The sequence below is a fragment of the Rhipicephalus sanguineus genome, chromosome 7 (assembly GCF_013339695.2).
Source record: "Rhipicephalus sanguineus isolate Rsan-2018 chromosome 7, BIME_Rsan_1.4, whole genome shotgun sequence".
NCBI classification, from domain to species: Eukaryota; Metazoa; Arthropoda; class Arachnida; order Ixodida; family Ixodidae; genus Rhipicephalus; species Rhipicephalus sanguineus.
Window position 1 is genome coordinate 163,711,202 of NC_051182.1, and position 25,791 is coordinate 163,736,992.

At 48.0% G+C, this 25,791-nt stretch overlaps 1 protein-coding gene across 1 annotated transcript in view; it reads left to right on the top strand.

Moving 5' to 3' along the window:
• Nucleotides 1-22,244, top strand: part of LOC119400445 (uncharacterized) — a 31,790-nt gene extending 9,546 nt beyond the window's left edge. The window contains exons 4-7 of the mRNA XM_037667485.2: nt 2,553-2,662; nt 12,709-12,826; nt 20,239-20,424; nt 20,918-22,244. Coding sequence (XP_037523413.1) covers nt 2,553-2,662; nt 12,709-12,826; nt 20,239-20,424; nt 20,918-21,193 — 690 coding nt within the window. The 3' untranslated portion in view covers nt 21,194-22,244. The remainder of the gene's footprint in view (nt 1-2,552; nt 2,663-12,708; nt 12,827-20,238; nt 20,425-20,917) is intronic.
• The last annotated feature ends 3,547 nt before the right edge of the window (nt 22,245-25,791 follow it).

A 25,791-nucleotide genomic window follows, 5' to 3' on the forward strand; every position in this document is an offset into this window, starting at 1 on the left:
GCGTTGTATTTTTATTTTGCTTCCCAAAACGGCGCGCCGGCTATCGCTTGCCCATTCGCGCGCGTTCGCGGTGCAGCTGGTTTAAAGTGCGCGCCTTTTTCGATCATTTCTCTTGCTTTGCATGTGCTGCCACGCTTCGGGAATACGTGGAATTTTTTTCATGCACCGAAGTCTCTCCGTTGTTGCTTTTTTTACGCTTCGCAAAACGGCGCGCCGGCTATCGCTTGCGCAACCGAGCGCGCCCGCGGAGTGGTTGGTTTCAAACGCGCGCTTTCTTCGATCATTTCTCTTGCTTGGAATGTGCTGCCACGCTTCGGGAATACGTGCAATTTTTTTTTAATGCGCCGATGTCTCTCCGTCTTCCTTTTTTTTTTTGCTTTCCAAAGCGGCGCGGCGGCGTTCAGTTGCGCATCGGAACGCGCGCACGCGGTGCGGCTGGTTTCGATTTCGTCCTTCGGGTGGTTTCCGCTTCTTGCGCCCGCAAAGCTGATGGCTGTTTGGTTTCTAATCTCTCAAAGGGTGACCGCTTGTTACTCTCTCGTTTATTGCACCCCGAGGCGCGATTACATCTGTTTCCGTGCGGCGCTAAATTACACAAACGACGCCGCCGTGATTGCGTTTCCTGTTTTGGGGTCTCGCAAAGGCTAACTAAGTCTCGTTGGCGATTAGGCGAAGGATTACTGGTGATTTTTCACTCGTTTTGCTTTTCGGACGGGCGCACAACCATAGAGTTTTCTGCCGTGCGCTCACTGAAGCAGTTCGCTTACGCTATGGAAGCGCGCGCCGGTTGCTCTGCTGTCGGTGAGTCGAGCAGCGATTCTTCCGATGCGGACTATTCCCCAAGTGCCTAATCAGAATTTGATTAATTGGATTTCAGTTTGTCAGACGAGGATTTTTTGACGAGTTTAGACTCCGATGACCATCACGGAGCGACATCTGAAAAGCGTGCGCGGCGAGCCATGCTTCAATGACTATCACACGCTGAAAAGTATTGTGTTAGAGCACGAACATTTTTAACCGGAAAAGTACTCTGGTGCGCTTATTTTTGTATGTCTGTGAGCTACGTTTAATACAATGCATAATTTTTATTTATAAAAAAACAGCTAAGCTTTTCTTTTCAGGGTTTTGCTCGATTTTACTACGAATAAACCATGTGTATGTAACAACAAAAATGATTTTTTTGTCACTTTACGGTCACGAAAAAAAATTTTAGACAATTTTTTTCTTAAATAAAATCGTCTGGAGAATTTATTTCAGCAATAAAAAAATTACACATTTTTGGACTGGATTTCGCGAAAAAATTCGACCCTCAAAGGGTTAAGAGAGGTGTTTGAGATGATCACAGTGCACTGAAGCCAACTGTTTCTAGAACTGAACCAATGCTTATGAATGCTATAAAAATATACATATTATTCCGAATGTATTTCGGGCATTTATTGAACGCGCAAATTCAATCAATCGTTAAATGAAATTACTTTGGCAACAATTTTTCAAAAATAACTCGGGATGCAAAGGCTTAAAGATAGGTGAGCTCAAAGTAAATAACATTAGTTGACTCACTGGATTGGGAACCTCACGCAAGACAATGGTATTTTTTTATTTTCACTGCTACTTGTCTAAAGAGAAGATGGCAAATACATGCGTCTTCGGCATTAAAGCAGACCTGTAGTGCACAACTAAAGGAATGAGAATTAAGTGGTAAACTAGAGGCCAAAGTGAACCATTACTGATTCACGAGCAGGTAGCTTCACGCTCAGGTGCCTCGTGAAACAGTATGCCGCGCCAAGAAGCTCAGTCGAACAGGGTAGTGACTCGTGGTTTCAGGAGGCGTTGCCCCTGGTGTTCAATGTCTGGGCGGATTGTATTCAGAAGTACGACGAAAACTGTTTTCTTCTGTTTTGCTGGCGCCCATCAACCAAATAATCGCGATTAAATCATTCTTCGGAAATTAAAATTGCAGAGTATAATTTTCCCGCACCAAGCACGACTGCCAAAAAAATCAACTCCGGCACTTGTCAAACGGGTGCCGCAGCTGGACTGCCGAGACGGGGGGGAAAGGGGGGGGGGGGGGCGAGCCCCTCCTTCAGAAATGGAGGGGGAACCGGGCCCCCCTGACTTTAATCCCTGCATTAACAGCAAGTAGCAACAAGCGTCACAGACGCTACAAATCACTCTTTCCTTATCCAGTCGATGCCCCAAGGGTATTTAAGCAGTGAAATACCAAAACAAAATTGAAAGAAATTGCCGGGGTCCTTAAGTCCTACCTAAGAGACATAAGGCGAAAGCCTATTCGCCTTCCTTGCCACTTCATTGAACCCTTCCTCGACTGTTTTACTCGCCCTTCATTAAATCCTTACTTGACTCTTCTCTAATAGTTCACATATAGATAACGTCTGTGTTCTAGCAGTTATTAAATGAAGGAAGCATAACTGGTATCGAATTGTGAGTTCAGCGCCGTTTTTTCTTTATTTCTATAGCGATCGGCAGCAGAAAATTGTGTGCTAATAGCGCCAACAAGTTTCTAATATATCTCCCGTTCTTTTTTTTTAAAGGGTATCCGGGAGGCGCTCGATGCTTACGACCCCCATCTGTTGTTGACGGCTGCCATTGCCGGAAACGTGGATGTCATCAGAAAAGCTTACGATGTGGCCGAAATGTTCAAGTAAGCACATGCTGACTTCTGTTTTTTACTGAAAACCGTAATGTGCTAAGGAAATGGGCAGAAATTTCCTACTAGGGAGTTGCGAGGAAGTACAAAAGCACTATCTTTAATTGCATCACTATCTACCTATGCAGACAGACAGACAGACAGACAGACAGACAGACAGACAGACAGACAGACAGACAGACAGACAGACAGACAGACAGACAGACAGACAGACAGACAGACAGACAGACAGACAGACAGACAGACAGATAGATAGATAGATAGATAGATAGATAGATAGATAGATAGATAGATAGATAGATAGATAGATAGATAGATAGATAGATAGATAGATAGATAGATAGATAGATAGATAGATAGATAGATAGATAGATAGATAGATAGACAGACAGACAGACAGACAGACAGACAGATAGATAGATAGATAGATAGATAGATAGATAGATAGATAGATAGATAGATAGATAGATAGATAGATAGATAGATAGATAGATAGATAGATAGATAGATAGATAGATAGATAGATAGATAGATAGATAGATAGATAGATAGATAGATAGATAGATAGATAGATAGATAGATAGATAGATAGATAGATAGATAGATAGATAGAAACGGCCTAAGTGGCTGAGGCTCTCTGAGAAATGCTTCACATTTAATGTTAGTTGCGGCCTCTTACGCTCAAACTAAGCACAGACAGTTTTCCGTTTCAACCATACTAATAGCCCGCTAGCAAGAAAGACAGCGATAAACAGCCATATTGCGCCACAACAGAAAATATTTGTAACACTGCAGCTAAACCAATTTCGCCTATCAATTTCGTCGCACGTACGCTTGCTCTTGAGATATGTTGCAGATAATTTTTGTTTCAAAATTTAGAAATATTCTCTCTGTATGTTGAACCAATTAGAATACACGTTCCGTTTTTCTGCTACATAGTAGACTGACAAAACACGGCACCGGAATTTTCCTTGGAGGCAGTCTTACTGCTGCCACAGCATTCGCCACGACATGAATGTAGCAGGCGAGTGCATAACGTTGGAAGGAGATCCAATCCGGCCTAACGCAAACCCATTTTTCCTCGCTGAGCGCGCTCATTGGTGACATTCCGCAAGCAAACCGCACATCGAGAAAAACAGCGCGACAGTGGCGACGATTTCCCGCCTTAATCGCAGAAATAAATTGCATAAAACTCGAGCACTGTTGGTCCTTCGTACGCTGACAATGGCCTAGTTTATAATTTACTTATTTAGTCATACTCCTAACCTTCGGTTGAGAGTTATTACAGGGAGGGCATAATAAATGAAGTTTGATTATAAGCAAGTTTCACAATGGTCAATTAACAAATGACAACATATTTATCGAAAATTTCTTCGAAAACGTGAGAAACGAAAGCATCATTTGTGTGTTCAGTAACGGCGTGATGCAAGGCAAAAGGCAAATATTTTCCACTGGTGAAACATACCGAAAACCAACACTAATGCACACTACATGGACATGCCGGACCACCCCCGGCCTGCTCCCCATTGACCAAGCGAATGTGAAGCGGTAGGAGGAGGAGGAGGAAGGAAAGGAATGAAAAGAATCAAAGGCAGGAAGGTCAACCAGACGCGCTTCTGGTTTGCTACCCTACACTGGAGGGAAGGAATGAAGGGATCAAAAGAAGGAAAGAAAAGGTAAGAAAGCACTGTCAGGGTACATATGCGCCTGTCCATTGCACGCCTACAAGCGGTCGCTTAATCCGGTCGATATTAAAAGATTTACACCATCTCCCACTGAACGGAACCATGTGGGGATGCGAAGCAGCGGATGGGTCGACTCATCACGGGCACCTTGCCCGATGTTAACGCGTCCTTGCAAGTGGAGCACACCATGAATTCACTGTAGTTGCTGTTGATGTTACTCGTCCCGATTGTTGCAGGAAGGCACGAGGTTCATCGCCACGCCAGGCGGGAGCACGTGGGTTCATCGCGCGTCTGCAGAATATCGTTCCCCGACGCCATCGCGTGATTGCTGAGAGAGTGTAAGGAGGAGAGGCCACAGCGTCTTACCCAACCCCTTACACAGGCCCGAACGCGCTAGCGCGCGCCAGCACACATGGTTCCCGAGAGTGTAAGCGAGAGAGGCCACAGCGTCTTACCCAGCCCAGGCAACTCTAGAGGGCGCTGGCCCAGGCTCGAACGCGCTAGGGCGTGCCAGTACACATGGTTCCCGAGCGGACGGTCGCCGATGGAAGGACGGGCGCAGCCCCGAGCAAAAGCTGCTTCGCATCTAAAACAGTAGCAATGCTCGCGTCGCTTTGCTGGCCTGCGACGCGTAGGGCCACGATCCGAGGATCTTCAGAAAACGGTCTGTCGTGTAGCTTGTTCAACGCATTGCGCAAAACATTTCGTTCGTTCACAAAACTTTCACAGAAACACAGTAGATGTTCTATCGTTTCGTCACTATTGCACGAGTCGCATCTGGAGGTGTCTGCCATTCCTATGCGAAAAGAGTGGGCCTTCGTCAAAGCTACTCCTAACCACAGGCGGCACAGTAAAGTTGCGCATCACGGCGGGAGAAGTGCGACGGAACTTGGAGCTTCCTCGATGGGTCTAGTTTATGTAGGCGACGGTTCCAGACACTGGGGTCGCTCAACCAAGTTTGCGACATTGTGTGAGCGAAAGAGCGAAGGCCCATTGCAGCGTCTGTCCTCGACAAGGGTATTGGGGCTGTCTGGGCATCCTCGTGGGCTGACCGGGCAGCATCATCAGCAAGGTTGTTACCCACAATGCCACAATATCTCGGCAGCTATTGGAACGCAACGTCATGTCCCTTCGATAAAGCTGAAGAACTTCTCTCATTTCTTTCACTAACTGCTCGTGCACCCTTTGTCGTAATGCTGATTGCAGACTCTGAAAGGATGCTTTAGAGTCGCAAGAGACAGCCCACTTTTGAGGCTGGGCTTCCGCGATATAAAGGATAGCAGCACGTAAGGCGGCAAGCTCCGCTGCTGTTGATGTCGTCCTGTGGGACACCCTGAACTTGACAGTCACTTGGCAGGCCCGAACAACAATAGCACCTGTGGAGCTGTCGGTCCATCAGTGCAAAGACCGATCCATCAGTGCAAATGTGCGCCCTTTGGTCATACTCCTCGTTGAGCAGTTACAATGTCGCCTGTCGTAGGACCACCACGGCCGCTACATAAAAAAACAGGTGCGGCCTGATGCGTGGCACCGAAACGGTGTCTGGGGTCTAGTTCTCCTTGCGCCCGCTCTGGCGCCACCGCTCCGGTACAGCCGTTCACGGGGAAGCGCTTCGACAGTCGCGTTTGTACGCGCGACACTTCAATCAGGCCGTAGATAACGCATTTTATAGTTGCACACTACAGGTTGAATATTGAAGTCGTTATTAGAAGTGCCGATTACCCCACATATGTGAACAGTTTACCTTAGGAGTACCAATGTTTTGTAGAGTGGACCTCAATACTCTCCATGAATGCTGCCCGTTTGACTCACCTAAAATGAAAATGGTCACTCAATCACTGATCCCTTTAATGGGGAGGCAGTTGCCGGGCAGATTCCAAAGGCTGACTTATCGGCCCAACGAAACGCACCACGAAAGCACATATAATTTAAATGTAGGTCCTTTTAGTGCGCCAACGAACGCCGGCTGTGGTCCAAAGACCGAGTTAGGGCCAAGAGGCAACACAAACAAAATGTATTCTCAATTAAGGCAGTACAAGCATCACGCAAGCTTGCACACTCGGCAGGTATCAATTACAATTCACGACATCACTTAGATGGTGTTTAAAACAAAGGGAACAAACTTACCGCGCTACATATGCAATCTCATTCATTCGAAACTATCCAAGAACACTTAAAGGCCTTGAATATTCACCAAACCTGTGCGGCCCACAATTCTTCGATCGATTCTCGAATATTTCACTTCTAGGAAACACTCAGACGAATCCCAGCTCTGATCACCGTCGTTCGGCGACATTTTTCAAAACAGTACTCCCACGGCGTCATCACTCGATTCATCAAGATCGACTGACCACACTATACGACTCACTCGAAGAACATAAACTCTTCGCCGACTTTACCATACTGTCCTACCCTCCGTCGTCTCTCATTTAGATCCTTCCAGGTTTCGCGAACATTCCAAGTAATTATTCGGCGCGAGCACGTAGAACAGCGACAGCTAGGGGAAAGGGATTCGCCTCTCCGGTTTGTCTGCGGAAACGGTCGCTTCCACTTTGGTTTTTCGAATTCTCCCGATATGCGCGGGCGTTAGGCTGGTTAGGCTGTCGCTACGGCGTCTTCGGTGGAGAGGATAAGGGCACGCCCTGGGCGCCTTTGATGCTTGTTTTTTTTTTAACACGAAAGTGTTTTATGCCGGGGTCCACCAAGTACATCCGTCACGGATATGACGTTGATAAAATGGACGCCAACGGGTGAGAAAGAAAAAAAAGCAAGGAAAAGATACCCCGCTGGGAATCGAACCCACGACGTTGCGGCCGCGACGGCAAGCGCCCGACGCGCTACCGAGTAAGCTAACTCGGAAGATGCTAGGCACGGCGCGAACGCGCCTTATATCTTTCACACATTCTCTTTCGCGGCGGGCGGAGCGGGGCGGTGCCGCCGTCTGTGAGGTGTGACAAGAAGTAATGCTTCATGATCGACACTTACTAGCGCTTCCTCCGAGATTGCACGCGATATCGGAGGTAATGGTTAAAGCGTCTCGATACCAGAGAGGTAGACTGGCCGCGCTGGCGTCGCCGAGGCACCCTTGACGCAGTTACGTTCTTTGCCTTTGGCTTCGTGTTAGCGTGCGTTGGCTCATCGGAGTAGTGCAGTTTCCCAAGCACCAACGGGATTTCTCCGCGGCCGACTGCTTCAATTGCGAGAGCACCGACTAACAAAACTGCTGCAATATGCGTTGCAGAAAGGACGCGATTTCGACGGGCGAATGTCGTGCCTTGGTGGAGCGAGAGCCGCGCCTGCGAGACAGAGGCCAGCGGGACGCACGCGTTTGCGGCTCAGGCTACGAACCTCTACCTCCCGTGTTGCTGAAGCGCAGTGTGTGTTATGTATGCATGAGCACAGGCGTCGGCTACCCATTACTAGAAAGCGCACACCGTGCCGTTTCTCTCCTTAATTGACGACGCTTTGAAGAAGCGCATACCGGGTACCAGTGTTGATTATCAGCTTGTTGATATCATCCTTACGCGGGATTCACGATTCGCTGTGTCCAAATATATGTTCACACCGTCAGCTACCACAAAGGTTTAATAATGATCATGGGCGTTAGTCGTCGCGATAGAGACATGCTGTCAACATGGGTGCATCCACGTCAAACGGTGCTATAGCTGCCAAACACGAATAGACATTGTACAAGCTCTTCTATATCACTACAGAATAAGCACTACTTCTGTGAAGACACGTTTAACTTTCGTGTTATACCGATTCCTATGACGGAGGGATCAGCCATGTTTTTTTCACAAACGAGGACTAAAACAGACGCGCGCCGCCGCATCCTGACGACAGCAACTCACTGCGCCGACAGTTTCCTCTCAACGGGCGCGCGCAACAACAACAACAACAACAACAAAAAAACATGGCTGATCCCTCCGTCATAGGAATCGGTATAACACGAAAGTTAAACGTGTCTTCACAGAAGTAGTGCTTATTCTGTAGTGATATAGAAGAGCTTGTACAATGTCTATTCGTGTTTGGCAGCTATAGCACCGTTTGACGTGGATGCACCCATGTTGACAGCATGTCTCTATCGCGACGACTAACGCCCATGATCATTATTAAACCTTTGTGGTAGCTGACGGTGTGAACATATATTTGGACACAGCGAATCGTGAATCCCGCGTAAGGATGATATCAACAAGCTGATAATCAACACTGGTACCCGGTATGCGCTTCTTCAAAGCGTCGTCAATTAAGGAGAGAAACGGCACGGTGTGCGCTTTCTAGTAATGGGTAGCCGACGCCTGTGCTCATGCATACATAACACACACTGCGCTTCAGCAACACGGGAGGTAGAGGTTCGTAGCCTGAGCCGCAAACGCGTGCGTCCCGCTGGCCTCTGTCTCGCAGGCGCGGCTCTCGCTCCACCGAGGCACGACATTCGCCCGTCGAAATCGCGTCCTTTCTGCAACGCATATTGCAGCAGTTTTGTTAGTCGGTGCTCTCGCAATTGAAGCAGTCGGCCGCGGAGAAATCCCGTTGGTGCTTGGGAAACTGCACTACTCCGATGAGCCAACGCACGCTAACACGAAGCCAAAGGCAAAGAACGTAACTGCGTCAAGGGTGCCTCGGCGACGCCAGCGCGGCCAGTCTACCTCTCTGGTATCGAGACGCTTTAACCATTACCTCCGATATCGCGTGCAATCTCGGAGGAAGCGCTAGTAAGTGTCGATCATGAAGCATTACTTCTTGTCACACCTCACAGACGGCGGCACCGCCCCGCTCCGCCCGCCGCGAAAGAGAATGTGTGAAAGATATAAGGCGCGTTCGCGCCGTGCCTAGCATCTTCCGAGTTAGCTTACTCGGTAGCGCGTCGGGCGCTTGCCGTCGCGGCCGCAACGTCGTGGGTTCGATTCCCAGCGGGGTATCTTTTCCTTGCTTTTTTTTCTTTCTCACCCGTTGGCGTCCATTTTATCAACGTCATATCCGTGACGGATGTACTTGGTGGACCCCGGCATAAAACACTTTCGTGTTAAAAACGCCAGGCCTGCGCTGAAACCGCAGCACAGTCACAGCGAAAGCTGAAAGAGCGGCGTTTCTAGAGCCCGTTGTAAGCTCTCTTGGGGCTACAATACAAGTAGACTAGAAAGGTACCCACTACGCTATAAATCACAATTTTTGTGAAGTTGGGAAGCACCTACTAAGCCATTATTCGTCATTCTGCGGAGAAGCGAGGCAGCAGCTACACGTCTGTAAGGCATTATGTGCACTTTGTTGACGCGACGACTGATGACCATGGAGAATTATAGCTCAGCCCTTTGTAATTGGTTGGAAGCTTTAAACGGCCCACCAGTTATGTAATTTGCATTGGGTGACGCCCGCTCGCTATTTCCCTCTCCCGTCATGCTGTATAACATACGTTGACGTGGGAGAGAGACGGGGGGGGGGGGCGAATAACTTTACTGAGACCCCGAGGAAATGGATCATGCGCTCATGGGCTTCCTTGGCAACCAAGCCAAGTGCACTTGCGAGGAACCCACTACGCTCTAAATCATTCTAATTTTTGAGAAGTAGGGCAGCAGGCACTGTGCCATTTTTCGTCATTCTACGGAGATCCGTGGTACTTGCTAAACGCATGTAAGGCATTATGCGCACTTTGTTGATTCTGTGCCTGATAACGACGAAGAATTACGGCAGAGATCTTTGTAATGGGTTGGAAGCATTTCACAACCTACTCGTTGCGCAATTCGCATTGTGTGACGCCTGGTTACAGAATTCGCGTTGTGCGACACTTGGTGCTTATTTTACTCTTCTGCTACGCTATATTGCATATGCTAATGTGGTTCCTTCCCGACATGAAGCCTGTATAGGACCTTTTTGCAAAACAGTTTCAAGCACCGGCATGGCTCAGAGGTTGAATACTGGGCTCCCACGCAGAGGGCCCAGGTTCGAACCTCGTTCCATCCTGGAATTTTTTCTTATTTCGTTTTTTTCTTATTTCGATCGATACTGGTTACGGACACCGGCGGCGGCGGCGGCGGCGGACAACTACGGCGCCAAAAACGGCCGGTGAAATGATCTCATAACAGCTTTCGCTGTAAAAACCGTACTCAGGCGCAGGAAACATGAGGGAAGCTGCCCACACACGTGGTCACACACACGAAAGACACGAGAAAGTACGCGAAAAAGCACACGGACACGCATAAATCCTGAGGCGACCACATTGTAACACGAACCGGCGTCTGCTTTGTGTACGTCAGTAGGGGAGCACTCACCCAAAACAGCGGCCGCAACTGTCAACTCAGCCGATCCGCGCTCGCCCATTGACGGCGACGCGACGCAATAGGCCGCACCTGTTTTTTTTTTTATGTAATGGTCGTGGGACCACTACTGAATGACGGCTCTTCTTCGTTATTCCCGGAATTGTGAGGCGTACCTGTGGTTGCGGTGGGAGGTGTTGCTGACCAGCGATAGCCTTGAGGATCAGATCAGTTTGGTCGACAAGGCACGCAGAGCGGCAATTGCCTGTGGCGCACTGGACTGAGGGCTAGCGAGCTCTGCTAGATGGGACTTGTTGAACAAGCTGGCCCCGCACCACAAACCCCTTTACGTCGATAACTTTTTTTTCTGCCTTGTGCATCGTGTGCGTCCGGTTTCGTTCTACTAGCTTAGCTACTAGAATAAAACTCCGTTCGCATCGCCGTCTACATCGTCATGTGCACGGCTCTGCGCACGAGTTTTCAACTCCTCGTCACGTGGCAGTGACAGTGCAGGTCTATCAAAATTTATTAAAAGAACGGTTCAAGCGCACAGCAGTGGGGGCAACAGGACCATTCGTTAACGCCATCTTGTGAATTGTGGCGATTTGGGCCTGTTGGTTGTACATCAGAAACGACTTGTAGCGCAAGAAACGCAGACACAAAAGATGGATAAGTGCTCGTTTATACCTTTTTTTTCTGTGTGTTTCCGTCTTCTGTGCGCGCTGCAACATTTTTAAACATCACTCAATAGCAACTCGCCCAGCTATCAGTTTTGCTGGAAGACACGAGACGACATACGAGTGCTATAAAAGTCGCAGGGTCCCTGATACTTCCGCCTCAGTCGACTCGAAAGCCCTCTTCTTTTTTTTGCTAAGTCGATGTGTTGATCCTCTCCCGCCCCCCTCCGAAAGCAGCTAACGTGCTTTTGCAATGCCTCCAAGATCGGAGGCATTGTAAGCTTTCTGCACCTCACCTTGTTTTGCACTGCCTCCGGGATCGACCCACCTTTGACCAATGAAGTATTCTGACACCACCGTGTAACGTCACAGTGACGTCATGATGGCGTATCAAATGTTGGCGATCTGTGACGTCATCACATGATGACATTTTGCATCACATCGTGTTCACGTCGCCTGCGTGGGACGCCGGTCAATTTTCGCGTGTGATGAGGCATCAAAGGCTTTCGCACGGTGTAAGAAAAATAATTATTTTTCTTACACCGTGGGCTTTCGCCTTAATAGCCTAATAGCTCTCGTATGTCGTCTCGTGTCTTTCTTTTTGTCTGTATTTCCTGCGCTACACGTCGTTTCTGATGCCATCTTATCGCCGATGAAGGCTCCGCGCTCAGTAAGACCGATGTCCCATATGGGCATCACATTGAAAAATCGATTATATTAGCTATATTTTTATGGCGTTTTATTTAGCACCTCTCGATATCTCTTGCATGTGGAGCAGTCGTGGCTTCATAACGGCTGTTTGCAGTAGCTAAGTTGAATGAATTATTCACTGCAGCACAGAAATGTGCTGTCTTTCTTGCTTTCCTTAATATTTTGCGTAATGTTCGCAAATGCGGTAGAAATTATGACAATAATTGGCTGTGCTTGCATTCTTTACAAAGGAATTGTAAGGTGTTGATTCCGTGTACTAATTCCAGGATGCTTGACTGATTGTATCAATCTAATTTCGTTAGTAATAATAAATTAGTATGATGTCATCAATGTTACGCAACGCTTTACTATATAAAAGTTACCGCATCTCTAGTCTAATTTCTTTTTCTTACAGAAATGAAGAAAAGTGCCACTCAAGGACTAGAAAGACAATAAGAAAAGCCGTAACTTTACATTCTTGTTTTTACTAAAGGAGCTCAGTAGATATTGCAAGCAAATGCGCTTCTGCTGGCAGGTAAAGTTCTGTCCATAAGTTGAAACAGCCCAGTGCATGCAGCTCTCGCCGAATGTAAATATATTGTCGCATACCATTGTTAGGTCTTATCTAAAAACATATTACGATAAAAAGAGTAATAAGAGAATTGTTCGTACTTCTGCAACACCCAAGTGTTTTCAGTTTCATTAAGAATTTCGTGCATTTCTTGAATGTCCAGCCAGACGGATTTCACCAGTGTCATGGCCTACGACTACTTTGGCTCTGAGAGCCCCGTGGTCGCTCACTACTCGCCCCTCCAAAGTGCTACGGGCGAGACCAATCCAGAGATGAGCATCGTAAGTCTCAAGATGGCTTTTGTTGACTGCACTGAAACTGCCACGTTGGAGTACCGGCGTGGTGGTACGCGAAGTTTGTGACGTCAAATTAGTGTCATCAGTGCCTCGCATGCGGGTTATTCGGTTATTCATGCACAGAGGCCAATAGCGCTCCGGCCCATCGTTCTCACATTTAAGCAGGTTAACAGTCACGTGATTACGCTGCCTCGACGTCATCGCAGCCGCCGCGTCGGCGTACCACTATGTTAAGAACCTGCGTTCGTGACGTCACGTGCAAACTATCAATAAAACAGCCATGATAGAAATTTTGTTACTGCTGTTGTAACTGCGAACTTGTCCTACAACCATATCAGCTAGGGTTTGCTTGTTTTTCACTATTGCGCCTGTGTTACTTCGTACCAAATCTTCGTACCAAAACAGTTTGAAGATGTAACGAGAAATATCTCGAGCATTTTCGTACGACAAATTATATTCGTTGGCAGCTTCCCAATAGACATTGTTAGCCTGCCTTTTGTCGTTGTGTGACCCTACCGATCAGCCGGTTGTAAATTTAGCACAAAAAAAAATTCGGCAGATCCCACTTATTCTGGGAGTCGATGTCATGCGAAGCAGTAGGCGATTAGTGGCCTCTGCCGCATATTTTTTTATTGACGTGTGACAAGCGTTGCGAGTCCGAACGACTTTGTTCATTTTGAGTAGTTATGAGTATATCGTGGGCAGGCCCATAGCGAGGAATTTTTTCCGGGGAAGGGGTGGGGGAGGGGGGGCACTTGGTGAAGGCCTTGATTATTTAAAGAAAGCACCTATACTGAGGAAAGAAGCTTCCTGAAGAAGCGAAAATAGGGGGAGGGAAAGCTCCTAGGTCTCCCGCTCCCGCCCCCCCCCCCCTTGGTTACGGGATTTATCGTAGGCTTATCAGGCCCGCCGACTACACTGGCGCCCAATGGGTATCCTATGCTCCGACGTGACGACGGCACTCATGGTATTCATGTTAGAGCACAGGTGTCAGATTTATCGAAATGAACTGCATGCTAAGGTGCGATGATGTGCACATCATAAGAAGCGGTTTTTGCCGTATTCCTCAGGGTAGAGCCACGGCCGCTTTCATCCAGCGGCCGTGGTAGAGCAATGGTTGACCATAGCCTGGCGAGACATAGGCGTTAATTTGCAATGTTCATTACAATGTTATAAAAGCCGACAGCGAACACTGCAGCCACAGTGGACGTTGCTGCTATACGACGCCATTATAGGGTCTTCCAAGCACTTTTAAGCACTGACTTAGCTCCTTGGTAGAATAAATATAACTGCCACGCAAAATGTCTGGGTCCGATTCCGGTTGTAACTACAACATTCAGTCTTTCTGTCCCTCTGATTTTCCTTCGCCGACAACGTTCACGACGCCTGCTCCACATTTTCTGCAACACAAGCTCCATAACGCGACCGGCTAACAATTTTTGAAAGTCTGTCATCGCCGTTCCTGGCTTGATACAAGCTGTTAATCACTTGTGGCTCATACCCGCATATGTCCAAGTTAAGGAGACGACAGCGAGAGAGCCCAGACGAAAGCGGATAGATAGATAGATAGATAGATAGATAGATAGATAGATAGATAGATAGATAGATAGATAGATAGATAGATAGATAGATAGATAGATAGATAGATAGATAGATAGATAGATAGATAGATAGATAGATAGATAGACAGACAGACAGACAGACAGACAGACAGACAGACAGACAGACAGACAGACAGACAGATAGATAGATAGATAGATAGATAGATAGATAGATAGATAGATAGATAGATAGATAGATAGATAGATAGATAGATAGATAGATAGATAGATAGATAGATAGATAGATAGATAGATAGATAAATAGGAACGGTCAAAGCTCGAAAAAGACAGGACACACAGAAGTGCTAATATGATCAATGAGACGTAATGTGTGTTAGTATAAATCACTGTGGAAAATGGCTCATGCCTGCGTGTGCCTTGTCTTTGAGTTTGGGTCCACATATTCTGCGCTATATAACTCAACATGTTATACCGTACCGACGAGACCCAATCTGAACGCTTGCCATCAGAACTGTTCCGTCTGTTCAAGCACCTAGCGAAAGGCTGAGACAAAGGCGTAGAGCATGTGCTGGCACGTTCTGCAATTCTCGAAAATCTTACCTGCAAGTTGGAGAAAGCCCAGGCGAGCTGTAACGCGGAAATTTATCAATGAAACGATGAGTACAGCTGAAGCATGGAGCCATTTGATAATCCTAATTTTTTCCCAGCGATGAATTTCGAATCGCGGACACCAGTAGATGCAATCGACATGATGGCTACGGAAGAGTTCATGGTCAACAATACGACCGAAAAAGCGATTATTTTTGTTTTGAGATTAGGCTGGCCATTGACGTATATTGAATAAAATCGGCGGCAAAGAGTGGTTACGTCCAAAGCAACAGCAAATGTGAGCACCACAGCACTTGCCGGTACTGTTCCGAATATAAATAACCACGGACGGTAAAGCACTTGTCCACTGCGAGTAAGAACTATAGCAGTAAGCTATGGGGCCAATGAAAAATAGGCGCATGACAGGCTACGTAACTACCAGTGTCTAAATTTGTTTTTAACACGAAAGTGTTTTATGCCGGGGTCCACCAAGTACTTCCGTCACGGTTATGACGTTGATAAAATGGACGCCAACGGGTGAGAAAGGAAAAACTAATAAAAGGATCCGCCGCTGGGAATCGAACCCACGACCTTGCGGCCGCGACGGTAAGCGCCCGACGCTCAACCAACTAAGCCAACTTAGCAGATGACAGACGTTCCACGAACGCGCCTTATATCTTTCACTCATTCTCTCTCGCACGGTGCTCTCTGTTGGCGGTGTAGGTAGGCGGCGCGGAGCGGGGCGGTGCCGCCGTCTGTGAGAGGTAGAAAGAAGTAATGCGTCACGATCGACATTTACTAGCGCTTACTCCGAGATTGCGCGTGATATCGGACGTCATTGTTAAAGCGTCTCGATACCCGCGAGGGACACTTGCCGCGCTGGCGCCGCTCAGGGAACCTAGACGCAGTTACGTTCTTTGAATTTCGCTTCGTGTTAGCCTGCGCCGTCTCATCGGATTAGTGCAAGTTTCACATGCACCAACGGGGTTTCTCCGCCGCCGACTGCTTCGTTTGCGAGAGCACCGACTAACAAAACTGCTGCAATACGCGTTGCAAAAAGGACGCGATTTCGACGGGCGAATGTCGTGCCTTGGTGGAGCGAGACAGAGGCCAGCGGGACGCACGCGTTTGCGGCTCAAGCTACGAACCTCTGCCTCCCGTGTTGCTGAAGCGCAGTGTGGTAGTGTACGCATGAACACAGGCGTCGGTAACCCATTACTAGTAAGCGCACACCGTGCCGCTTCTCTCCTTAATTGACGACGTTTTGAAGAAGTGCATATCGGGTACCAGTGTTGATTATGAGCTTGTTGGTGTCATCTCTACGCGCGATTCACAATTCGCTGATTCCAAATATATGTTCACAACTTCAGCTACCACAACGGTTAAATCATGATCATGGGCGTTAGTCGTCGCGATGGAGACATGCCACTAGGCGTCAACATGGGTGCATCTACGCGAAACGGTGCTATAGCTGCCAAACACCAAGAGACATTGTGAAAGCTCTCATATATCAATACACGATAAGCACTACTTCTGTGAAGACACGTTTCACTTTCGTGTTATACCGATTCCTATGACGGAGGGATCAGCCATGTTTTTTTTTTCCTGTTTCGGACACGGTTGAGCATTGTGGCAGTTTGATTTGCTGCAGTCAAGCCAGTCCTGACAAAGTCTGAGCTCCTTAAGCTACGGAAAAATGTGAACCAGATAAACAAAACAGGCAGTGCCAAACCAAAGAAAATTACTTGGACTTTTGTCGTATAGGATGTACGTAACCTAGCAACGCCTGTTGACACGGTGTACACGAAACATCGTGAGCTTTCTCCTGTCATTCGCACCCACCTTAAGAGAGGCAGTTTGCTGAAATTGCACGGGTAGTTGCGAACAACCATCTCCGTATGTCATAACAAAGTGCGCACACCTAATACTAACAAAACTTACTTCGTTTACGTGATGACATGCGCCAAGGTGTGACGCAGCGAAATAGTTCGCTTGGATTTTATTCACTCTGCATGCAGCTTCCTATATAGACGCTTAAAATGAGCTTCGCGAACGTTTCTCTCTGCTCTTATTCATAAGTTTTACAGGAGATGCTGGCAAATGCATTGGCTCCGTCTACTCCTCTTCGAATGACAAAAGAGTTGTTTCTTTATGAATATTGTAAACAATTAAAACATGTTCGTAACTTCTGCCAAACGTCTGTGTAATAAAACACGCATAAACAGACACTTTTCTTGTGACCATACAAAACGATAAAGAATATCAATTTTTAACGAAAACCGGCTGCTATAAAATAATCTTACTGCATACACTAGACTTGAGATCTATGACTTTTTCCGGCATATCTAAAGCACAACTTTAAAAGAGAATAAGTCACGGGGTCCCTTATGCATTCGCCTATGACGACTCGAAGGCGAAAGCCTTTTTCTTCACGGTGGATATAGTTATTCTTCCCCGCCCCCATCCGAAAGCCTTCTGCACTTAGCGTGGTTTCACACTGCCTCCAGAATCGGAGGCACTGCAAGCTTTCTGCACCTCACCTGCATTTGCACTGCCTCCGAAATCGGCCCACCTATGACTTAGCGACAGTGTCATGTGTCATCATGACAACGTCACAAAGTTAGGCGATCTGTGGAGATGGTTTTTTGCATCACTCGTGTTGACGCCGACGCTGCCTACGCGGGACGCCGACAGTCAATTTTCGCGTTTGATGAGGCATCTAAGGCTTTAGCCTTAAAGAATATCTCTACACGCAGCATCACGATATCAGAATAGGTAAACACCGTAGCAGTCTACGCTACGTTCCGTGCGAAATAACACCAATCTGTGCGTATTCACGTCTCGAAACTGCGGGTTTACAAAAGAACATGGCTGATCCCTCCGTCATAGGAATCGGTATAACACGAAAGTGAAACGTGTCTTCAAAGAAGTAGTGCTTATTGTGTAGTGATATATGAGAGCTTGTGCAATGTCTATTCGTGTTTGGCAGCTATAGCACCATTTGACGTGGATGCACCCGTGTTGACAGCATGTCTCTATCGCGACGACAAACGCCCATGATCATGATTAAACCGTTCTGGTAGCTGATGGTGTGAACATATATTTGGACACAGCGAATCGTGAATCCCGCGTAAGGATGATATCAACAAGCTCATAATCAACACTGGTACCGGGTATGCACTTCTTCAAAGCGTCGTCAATTAAGGAGAGAAACGGCACGGTGTGCGCTTCCTAGTAATGGGTAGCCGACGCCTGTGCTCATGCACACATAACACACACTGCGCTTCAGTAACACGGGAGGTAGAGGTTCGTAGCCTGAGCCGCAAACGCGTGAGTCCCGCTGGCCTCTGTCTCGCAGGCGCTGCTCTCGCTCCACCAAGGCACGACATTCGCCCGTCGAAATCGCGTCCTTTCTGCAACGCATATTGCAGCAGTTTTGTTAGTCGATGCTCTCGCAATTGAAGCAGTCGGCGGCGGAGAAATCCCGTTGGTGCACGTGGAAGCTGCACTACTCCGATGAGCCGACGCACGAGCCAAAGGCAAAGAACGTAACTGCGTCAAGGATGCCTCGGCGACGCCAGCGCGGCCAGTCTACTTCTCTGGTATCGAGACGCTTTAACCATGACCTCCGTTACCGCGTGCAATCTCGGAGTAAGCGCTAGTAAGTGTCGATCGTGAAGCATTACCTCTTTTCACATCTCACAGACGGCGGCACCGCCCCGCTCCGTCCGCCGCGAAAGAGAATGTGTGAAAGAAAGATATAAGGCGCGTTCGCGCCGTGTCTAGCATCTCCCGAGTTAGCTTAGTCGGTAGGGCGTCGGGCGCTTGCCGTCGCGGCCGCAACGTCGTGGTTTCAATTCCCAGCGGGGTATCCTTTTCTTTGATTTTTTTTTTCTTTCTCACCCGTTGGCGTCCATTTTATCAACGTCATATCCGTGACAAATGTACTTGGTGGACCCCGGCATAAAACACTTTCGTGTTAAAGGAAAATGTGAATTACTTTTCGACTAGGCGATGTTCTTGCAGCCAAAATTCAGAATCGTGCTTCCCTCAGCTCGTTGGTGCCCATGGCGAGGAGTGTTCCAGCCAACGACTTGGACGAGGACAGACAGACGCACACCGCTCTTGTTAGTCCAGCGTTGTGTCTTATGTCTCTCTGTCCTCGTCCAAGTAGTTCGCTGGAACACTCCTCGCTATTAGCAGCCAAAGTACGAGCGCTTCTGTATTACCGGAGGACAAGGTTTAAAGCAGCGCTAGAGACGGAAGCACAAGACAAGGAAGACCCCAGTACAGCGCCTTGTCCTGTGGTATTCTTTGTCTTTTGCGTCCGTCTTTTGTGCTTCTTTTAACTATGAAGCTGAACCAACGCCCAGTCTTACATCTTATTAACGGAGGGCAAATTCAGCCTCAGCAGGGCTCGGTGGCCACTGAACCAAAATGGCAGTTCGACCTGTTGCCTACACGGGAGAGCGCCTCGTTAAGTAGCTTAATGTTATTGCTACAGCGAAGGCAGAAGTACGGTGTTTGGATATCTACGATGAAAGCCTTGTGACGGCTGTTTATTGCTCTAGCGCTATAAAAACGGTGGACAGTGTGCGAATTAACCTTTTTGTTTTGCCTAGAAGACTGTCAACGCCTCACAATAAACAACGAGCACGGCCGTGCAGTTTCTGCGCTTGTCTTATCGCTTGAAAGTGAAAGCAGGTTATATGGGTTTGCAATGAAGGCCAAAGTCAGCTCAGCAGGCGAGCGTCTACTTCCACATCAACAGCTAGGAGTCACGTGACCTGTACTGAAACGTCACGTATAACGTCACACCATCACCGTACCGTACAGTTTCCTGCAATCTTTACAAGAGGGAACTGTGTGTGCTGAGGACGGTCTTGGACAGTGTCTTATTTCCTTTTCCTCCGGTAATGGGCGATTGTAAAGTCCATCTAACATTTGAGGTTTTTTTTTTGTTTTTGGCGCAGTGAAGCGAGGATATTCACAGAGAAGATGGGTGGTTGTTTCCTCGCAGCTACAGTTATCAGATACGCAAATGACATCGTTTAAGACCAGCCACGGTGTAACTAAGACTGTCCTCATCTTTCTTCGCACTTACTTTCATCATTGATCCCCCCTCCCTCCGTTGTTGTCTCTGCACTACATAGCAACCTCACTATAGCAGGAATGGATCAAGTACTCGTAGTGTACGGGTCTTAGCTACCACAGAAACCCATGACGATACTAATCTCTCTCTTACAGGAGTACGTGCTGAACACCTTGATAGCAATGGGAGCACCCTTAGCGAAGCTGGTGCTGGGCGTTCCGTTCTACGCCCGGTCGTACACACTGGCCAACCCTCGTCTGAATTACATCGGGGCACCCGCCAAAGGAAAAGGCGAGGCCGGTCCGGTCACGGCTACTGCTGGCGTGCTTGCCTATTACGAGGTAACTAATAAAACTCACAGGGTCCCTATGCATTCGGCTAAGGCAACTCGAAGGCCCGCTTTTTCTTCGCAGCCGGTGTGTAGATTCTCCCGCGCCCCCCTCCGAAAGCTTTCTGCGCCTAACGTGACTTTGCGCTGCCTCCAGGATCGAAGCCACTGCAGGCTTCCTGCACCTCACTTAGTTTTGCACTGCCTACGGAGACCAAGCGACGATGTCGCGTGATGGCGTCACGTTATGTGACATCATAGTGACGCCATGATGACGCCGCAAATTTTGGCGCCTTGTGACGTCGTGATGACTTCACATAGTGACATCATCCCGTGAGGATTTTTCGCATCACTCGTGTTGGCGCCGACGCCGCGGACGCCTACGGTAAATTTTCGCGTTTCATGAGGCACCTAAGGTTTTCGCCTTAATAACGATAGGCTTTGTAGCGATGAACTCTCCGGTTATGCAGAGGTGACTTATCAACTTTCAAAAATCTCTCACGCAGATATGCAGCGCCATCAAGGCTGGCGGCTGGACGACAATGATGGACCCGAGGGCCGGTGTGTACGCCTACTCGGGCGACCAGTGGGTGTGCTTCGACGGACCCCGGTCGCTGATGCGCAAGGCGCGGTTCGCCCTTAAAATGGGGCTCGCTGGACTTATGGCCTCGGATGTGAGCATGGACGACTTCAGGGGAGAGTGTGGTCGTAAGAGCCCCCTGCTCAACGCCATCCACAGAGTGTTCCATCCTCAAAAAACGGCGGCGGTTGCGAAGGGCTGACCAAAGTGCCATGGTACCCCTCTACTAGATATGGGCAAGGGTGTGACCTGATTGACGCGCGAGCCAGCAAATGCAGCTGTTCTGCGCCAAATCTGACGGTATACCTCGTCCAATTCTCTGCGCGCATGTTGCAAACGGCACTTGGCATACTTGAGTCGTATTCCGATCCGACCGCGTCGACGTGCTGCCCATAAGCGTTCATTCGCGTTAATCTGGTAACGTGCTACAGCCACCAGAAACAAACTGTGTCACTTATAAATTATGTTGTCGCGCACTCCACCACTCCCTTGTTGTTGTTTTTCTTATCAGCATTCATGGATGCTTTTTTACATCGTACATCTTTTTGACATCGTGCCCAGACAGTTTTGCATGGTAGAGCAGAAAGTGCAGGCGGTTTCAGCTTGGCTTTAAAGGGCCCCTAAACCACCCATAAGTCGAAATTTAGTTGTGGTGTTGCAGTTGTGCGCGAGTCTTCAACAAACACGTAACCGCGAGATTTTTTCGAAACGGTGCCGTAATAGCAGAGTTACACGCGTTTGATGATCCAAGAGCGGCCCTCGCTCCCTTCGCTGCGATTCGTTCGTCGGCTCGTCTCTCCTCCTAGCAAGGTTCTTCTTGTGGATGACATTACCAGACGCGAATAGTAACGTCACGGCCAACGCTGGGGATTTCGAAAGGCCCGGAGAAGACGATGGATTGTTTCTTGGAATTTGTGGCGCGCCAGTGGCTCGTGGCGCTGCCGCGTTTGGCATTGTTGGTCGTAACGGCATTCTGAAGTCGATGCGAGCGTTTACATGAAATGGTAAAAAGAACGGAGATGGTTTAGGGGCCCTTCAAACTAGTCGATTATGTTCTTGGTATACTGGGAAACTCGCGATAGTGGCTGTAGTTTGAGCGAAAGATCATGTTTATATCGCTGACACCTTTGGAAGCTGGCAGACGACCAAAACGTGCGTGTAATATTTCGAGCTAGCAAATAAAGTTGTCTTGCCGCATCAGTCCTTGATAGAGGGATCGGAACCACTGTGGTTCCTTCATGCATGGGCTGAGCGGGATTCATCTTCGGCTAATTGATTCCCTGTAATACCGGTATGTCCTGGTAGCCAACAAAGAAAGTACTTATTGAAGCAATGGACGTAACGGCTGGACACAGCACATAGTAAATGCTGAAACCACGGGCGGTCTCAAACCATACAAGCGAAGCCGCGGAGGTTGTCCATAAATAACTTCGCGAAATTCGTGCCCTGCGCAGCGAAAGGCACGCTATACATATTTGAGGATCGGTCGCAGTCTCGCAGCTTAGCACGCGGCGTCCTGCTAGCGATCGGGTTCGCCGAAGGAACGAGCAGTTTGTTACGGCGAAGAAGTTGCGCTGTCGACATCGCTGTCTTTCTGCTCCGCTCAACGCAGCAGCATTGTTACACGGCTCAATTGAAAGCGAAACAGTCGGCGTAGTACAAACACTGCTGCTGTGTGTTCAAACTGCAGCGGAAGAGAGTCTGCGTAGCGAGACTGCGTCGTTGCCGCTGAGATTCGGAGCAAGAAGCTGCAATGATTAGAGTTACTGTATATGCTACCTTTAGGTAGCAGAGTTGCGCATCTGTCTTCCGAACGCCGCTAGCAAGCATGCATTGCGGAGAAGCTGCCGCTTGGGCAAATTTTTGTGTTTCTCTACGCCGCCGCTGCAGCGAAGTGGATTGACACCAGACGTCGACAGTTAAGTTAATCACCGGTCTTCGATAGTAAAAATTTGCAGCGCAAAATAACACAAGGACGAGAAGGGAGGACACAACACGTATTGTGTCCTCCCTTCTCGTCCTTGTGTTATTTTGCGCTGCAAAATTTTCCTAATGTCTTACCAACAAGGCCGAATTTCTCCCCTTGTGGTCTTCGATAGGCCAAACATGTCGATCGGCGACACGGTAGGCATGTCGCCTGCAAAAATGGAAAGCGGTTTCGCCGCATAGCTGTGGTTGCTTGCCAGACCTATGAGCAACTCTGCTATCTAAAGGTAGCATATACAGTAACTCTAGCAATGATGTCAAAGTAGCGCCGTCTCGCGGGAATACTAGAAAATTGAACGGGGACCTGTATGCGGGCCATTTGGCGCGGTAACATACAGCTGATGCGCAAAAACAAACGCTAACAGGGGGAAAAGTGGCACATATATAGCGCATTGCGTGTCACAGTCCTTTCACTGCTTGTGTGTGGATGTGTGGGGCTCTTTTTTTTTTTTTTTGGCGCCTCGCCTGCTTCGAAGTTCTAGAAAACTAGTGTGCTCCATTGGTGACGGCCATGCTATAGTACGAAAGTACTAGCTTGTTCGACAGAGATGACATGAGGAATTTCTTCGTCGAGCGCGGTATTAAGATATTTTATGCTATAACGTCGTTATAAAATATCAAGTGGCCTGCCAAACGTGAAGCCTTCCAGAAACAGCAGATCTACGCGAGATTCCCGCGCGAAGTGAAATATTTTCTATCCTCTCAAGCAAACCTGACGCTGGTGACGACAAATGATAGCGATGCTTTAACAACACTAACAAATACATGGCAGCAAATTATAAATGAAAGAACCGTACGCAGTGAGATAAATAGAAAGCAAATCACATTACCCGTAGTTTCGCACGCTCTCGGTGTGGTTCCAAGAGGCGTGCTCTTTGGCGGCTCTTGAATGCATCTCGCGACCATGTTGCAGAAACGAGTCGAGGTTTGCGTGAACTTGTTCGGCACAGTTGCACTATGGAGAGTGAGCACATTCACAATACAGTCTAGCCGCACACCCCAAAAAGACTGAATCCGACAAGCGAAAGTAAAGGTCTTGCCATTGCGAGTTTAGGTGCCCGCAACCAACAAAAGCAGAGAAAGCATCGGCTGGATCTTCCGGCATTCCAAGCGGTGACGCAGTCAGTAGACAAGCAGGCTAGTTTCTGTAGCAGCAATGCAGCATCGTTCCTTGCAGTCTACAAGAATTTGAGTAACTATGGATTATTTTGCTTGTTTTTGTACATATCAAACGATAAAGTAAGACGGCACAGATATGCGTAAAAGTAATATGCGCTTTCTAATATTTTCTTTTTTGGTAGTTCCTTTTGTATTCGGCCGCTTTATCTGTAGAGCGTAACGCCGCATTCACTCATATCGCATCTTCGTCAGCCATTCTGTTTGTTCACTCCTGTGCCCGCTTTCCGCGGAAATCTTTCCGTTCATTGCCGCTGGGTGTCCTGCGCATCGTCACGGAAGAGCCGAGCGAACTACGAAAGGTGTGCTGTGTCGTGCGCCATGTGTGGTACGAACCACAGGACGAAATTTATCAGCGAAAGCTGTTATGAGATCACAACAACAGCCAGTTTCGGTGGCGTAGTTGTCCGCCGACGACGCCGGTGTCCGTAATCGCTATCACGCGAAATGAGGAAAAAAAACTAAAATCGGGTGGGATTTCAACCCAGACTCTCTAAGTGGCAGTCAAGTATTTTAAAACAGGGCCCCGCCGGTGCTTGAAACTCCTCCCCAAAAAGACCTTATATTAGGCCGATGAAGTGGATGCGCTTGAAAGACGAGGACGAAGAAGAGACGGAACACACAGTGCGCACAGTGCCCGTCTCTTCTTCGTCCTCGTCTTTCAAGCGCATCCACTTCATCGACATGCAGAACCAACTGGCCCAACTAAGTGCACTGACAAACCCTATATAGGCCTCATGTCGGGAAGGAACTACATTAACATATGTAATGGAGCGTGGTAGAAGAGTAAAATAACAACCAGGCGTCACACAATGCGGGTTGCATAACGAATGGGTGGTTTAAAGCTTCCCGCCCATTACAAAGAGCTCAGCCGTAATCCATCATCGTCGTCAGCCACAGCATCAACAAAATAAGTACATATAATGCCTTACAGACGCGTAGTGGTACCTCGCTTTTTCGCAGAATGTTCAATAATGGCATAGTGGGTACTACCATACCTCGCAAAATTATAAGGCTTCATCGCGTAGTGGGTACCTTGCAAGTGTGCTAGTATTAGTTGCCCCAGGAGAGTTTACAACGGGCTCCAGAAAGGCCGCTCCTCCAGCTTTCGCTGCGACTGTGTTGCGTGCTCCACGCAAGCCTGGCGTTTTATCTTGTGTAGCAGTGGACGACAACTGTACAAGCACGCTTTCTATTCGTTTGTTATGAGCCATACAGCTGCTAAACTTCTTCAAACTGTCGCAAAACGAAATAAAAAAAGACATTAGTGCGCGGCACGTTTGTTTATTGTGTGTCGCATGAATGCTTCAACGTTCCGCTGATGGACATAGCGCTCACCGGCGAAATTGATATAATTTCAATACTCCGCAATAATTGCCAGAAACCACTTTTTCGAGGTCTCAAAGCTGCAATGGACTTTTCGCAGGAAGGACAAGAATTGTTCCATTTGACCCGACCGCCTGTCTCCACTCATTAAAAAGTTAATGTTTGATTTATTTAATCCCTGCCGTAATTCACGTCTTTAGTCGGCTTAATATGCGTGCTGCTGCAGAAACATGAAGGCAGGCAAGAATTATTCCATTTCGCTTATTGTTTTAGGATGTTTGGCACATGTCTTGAAACACACACACACACACA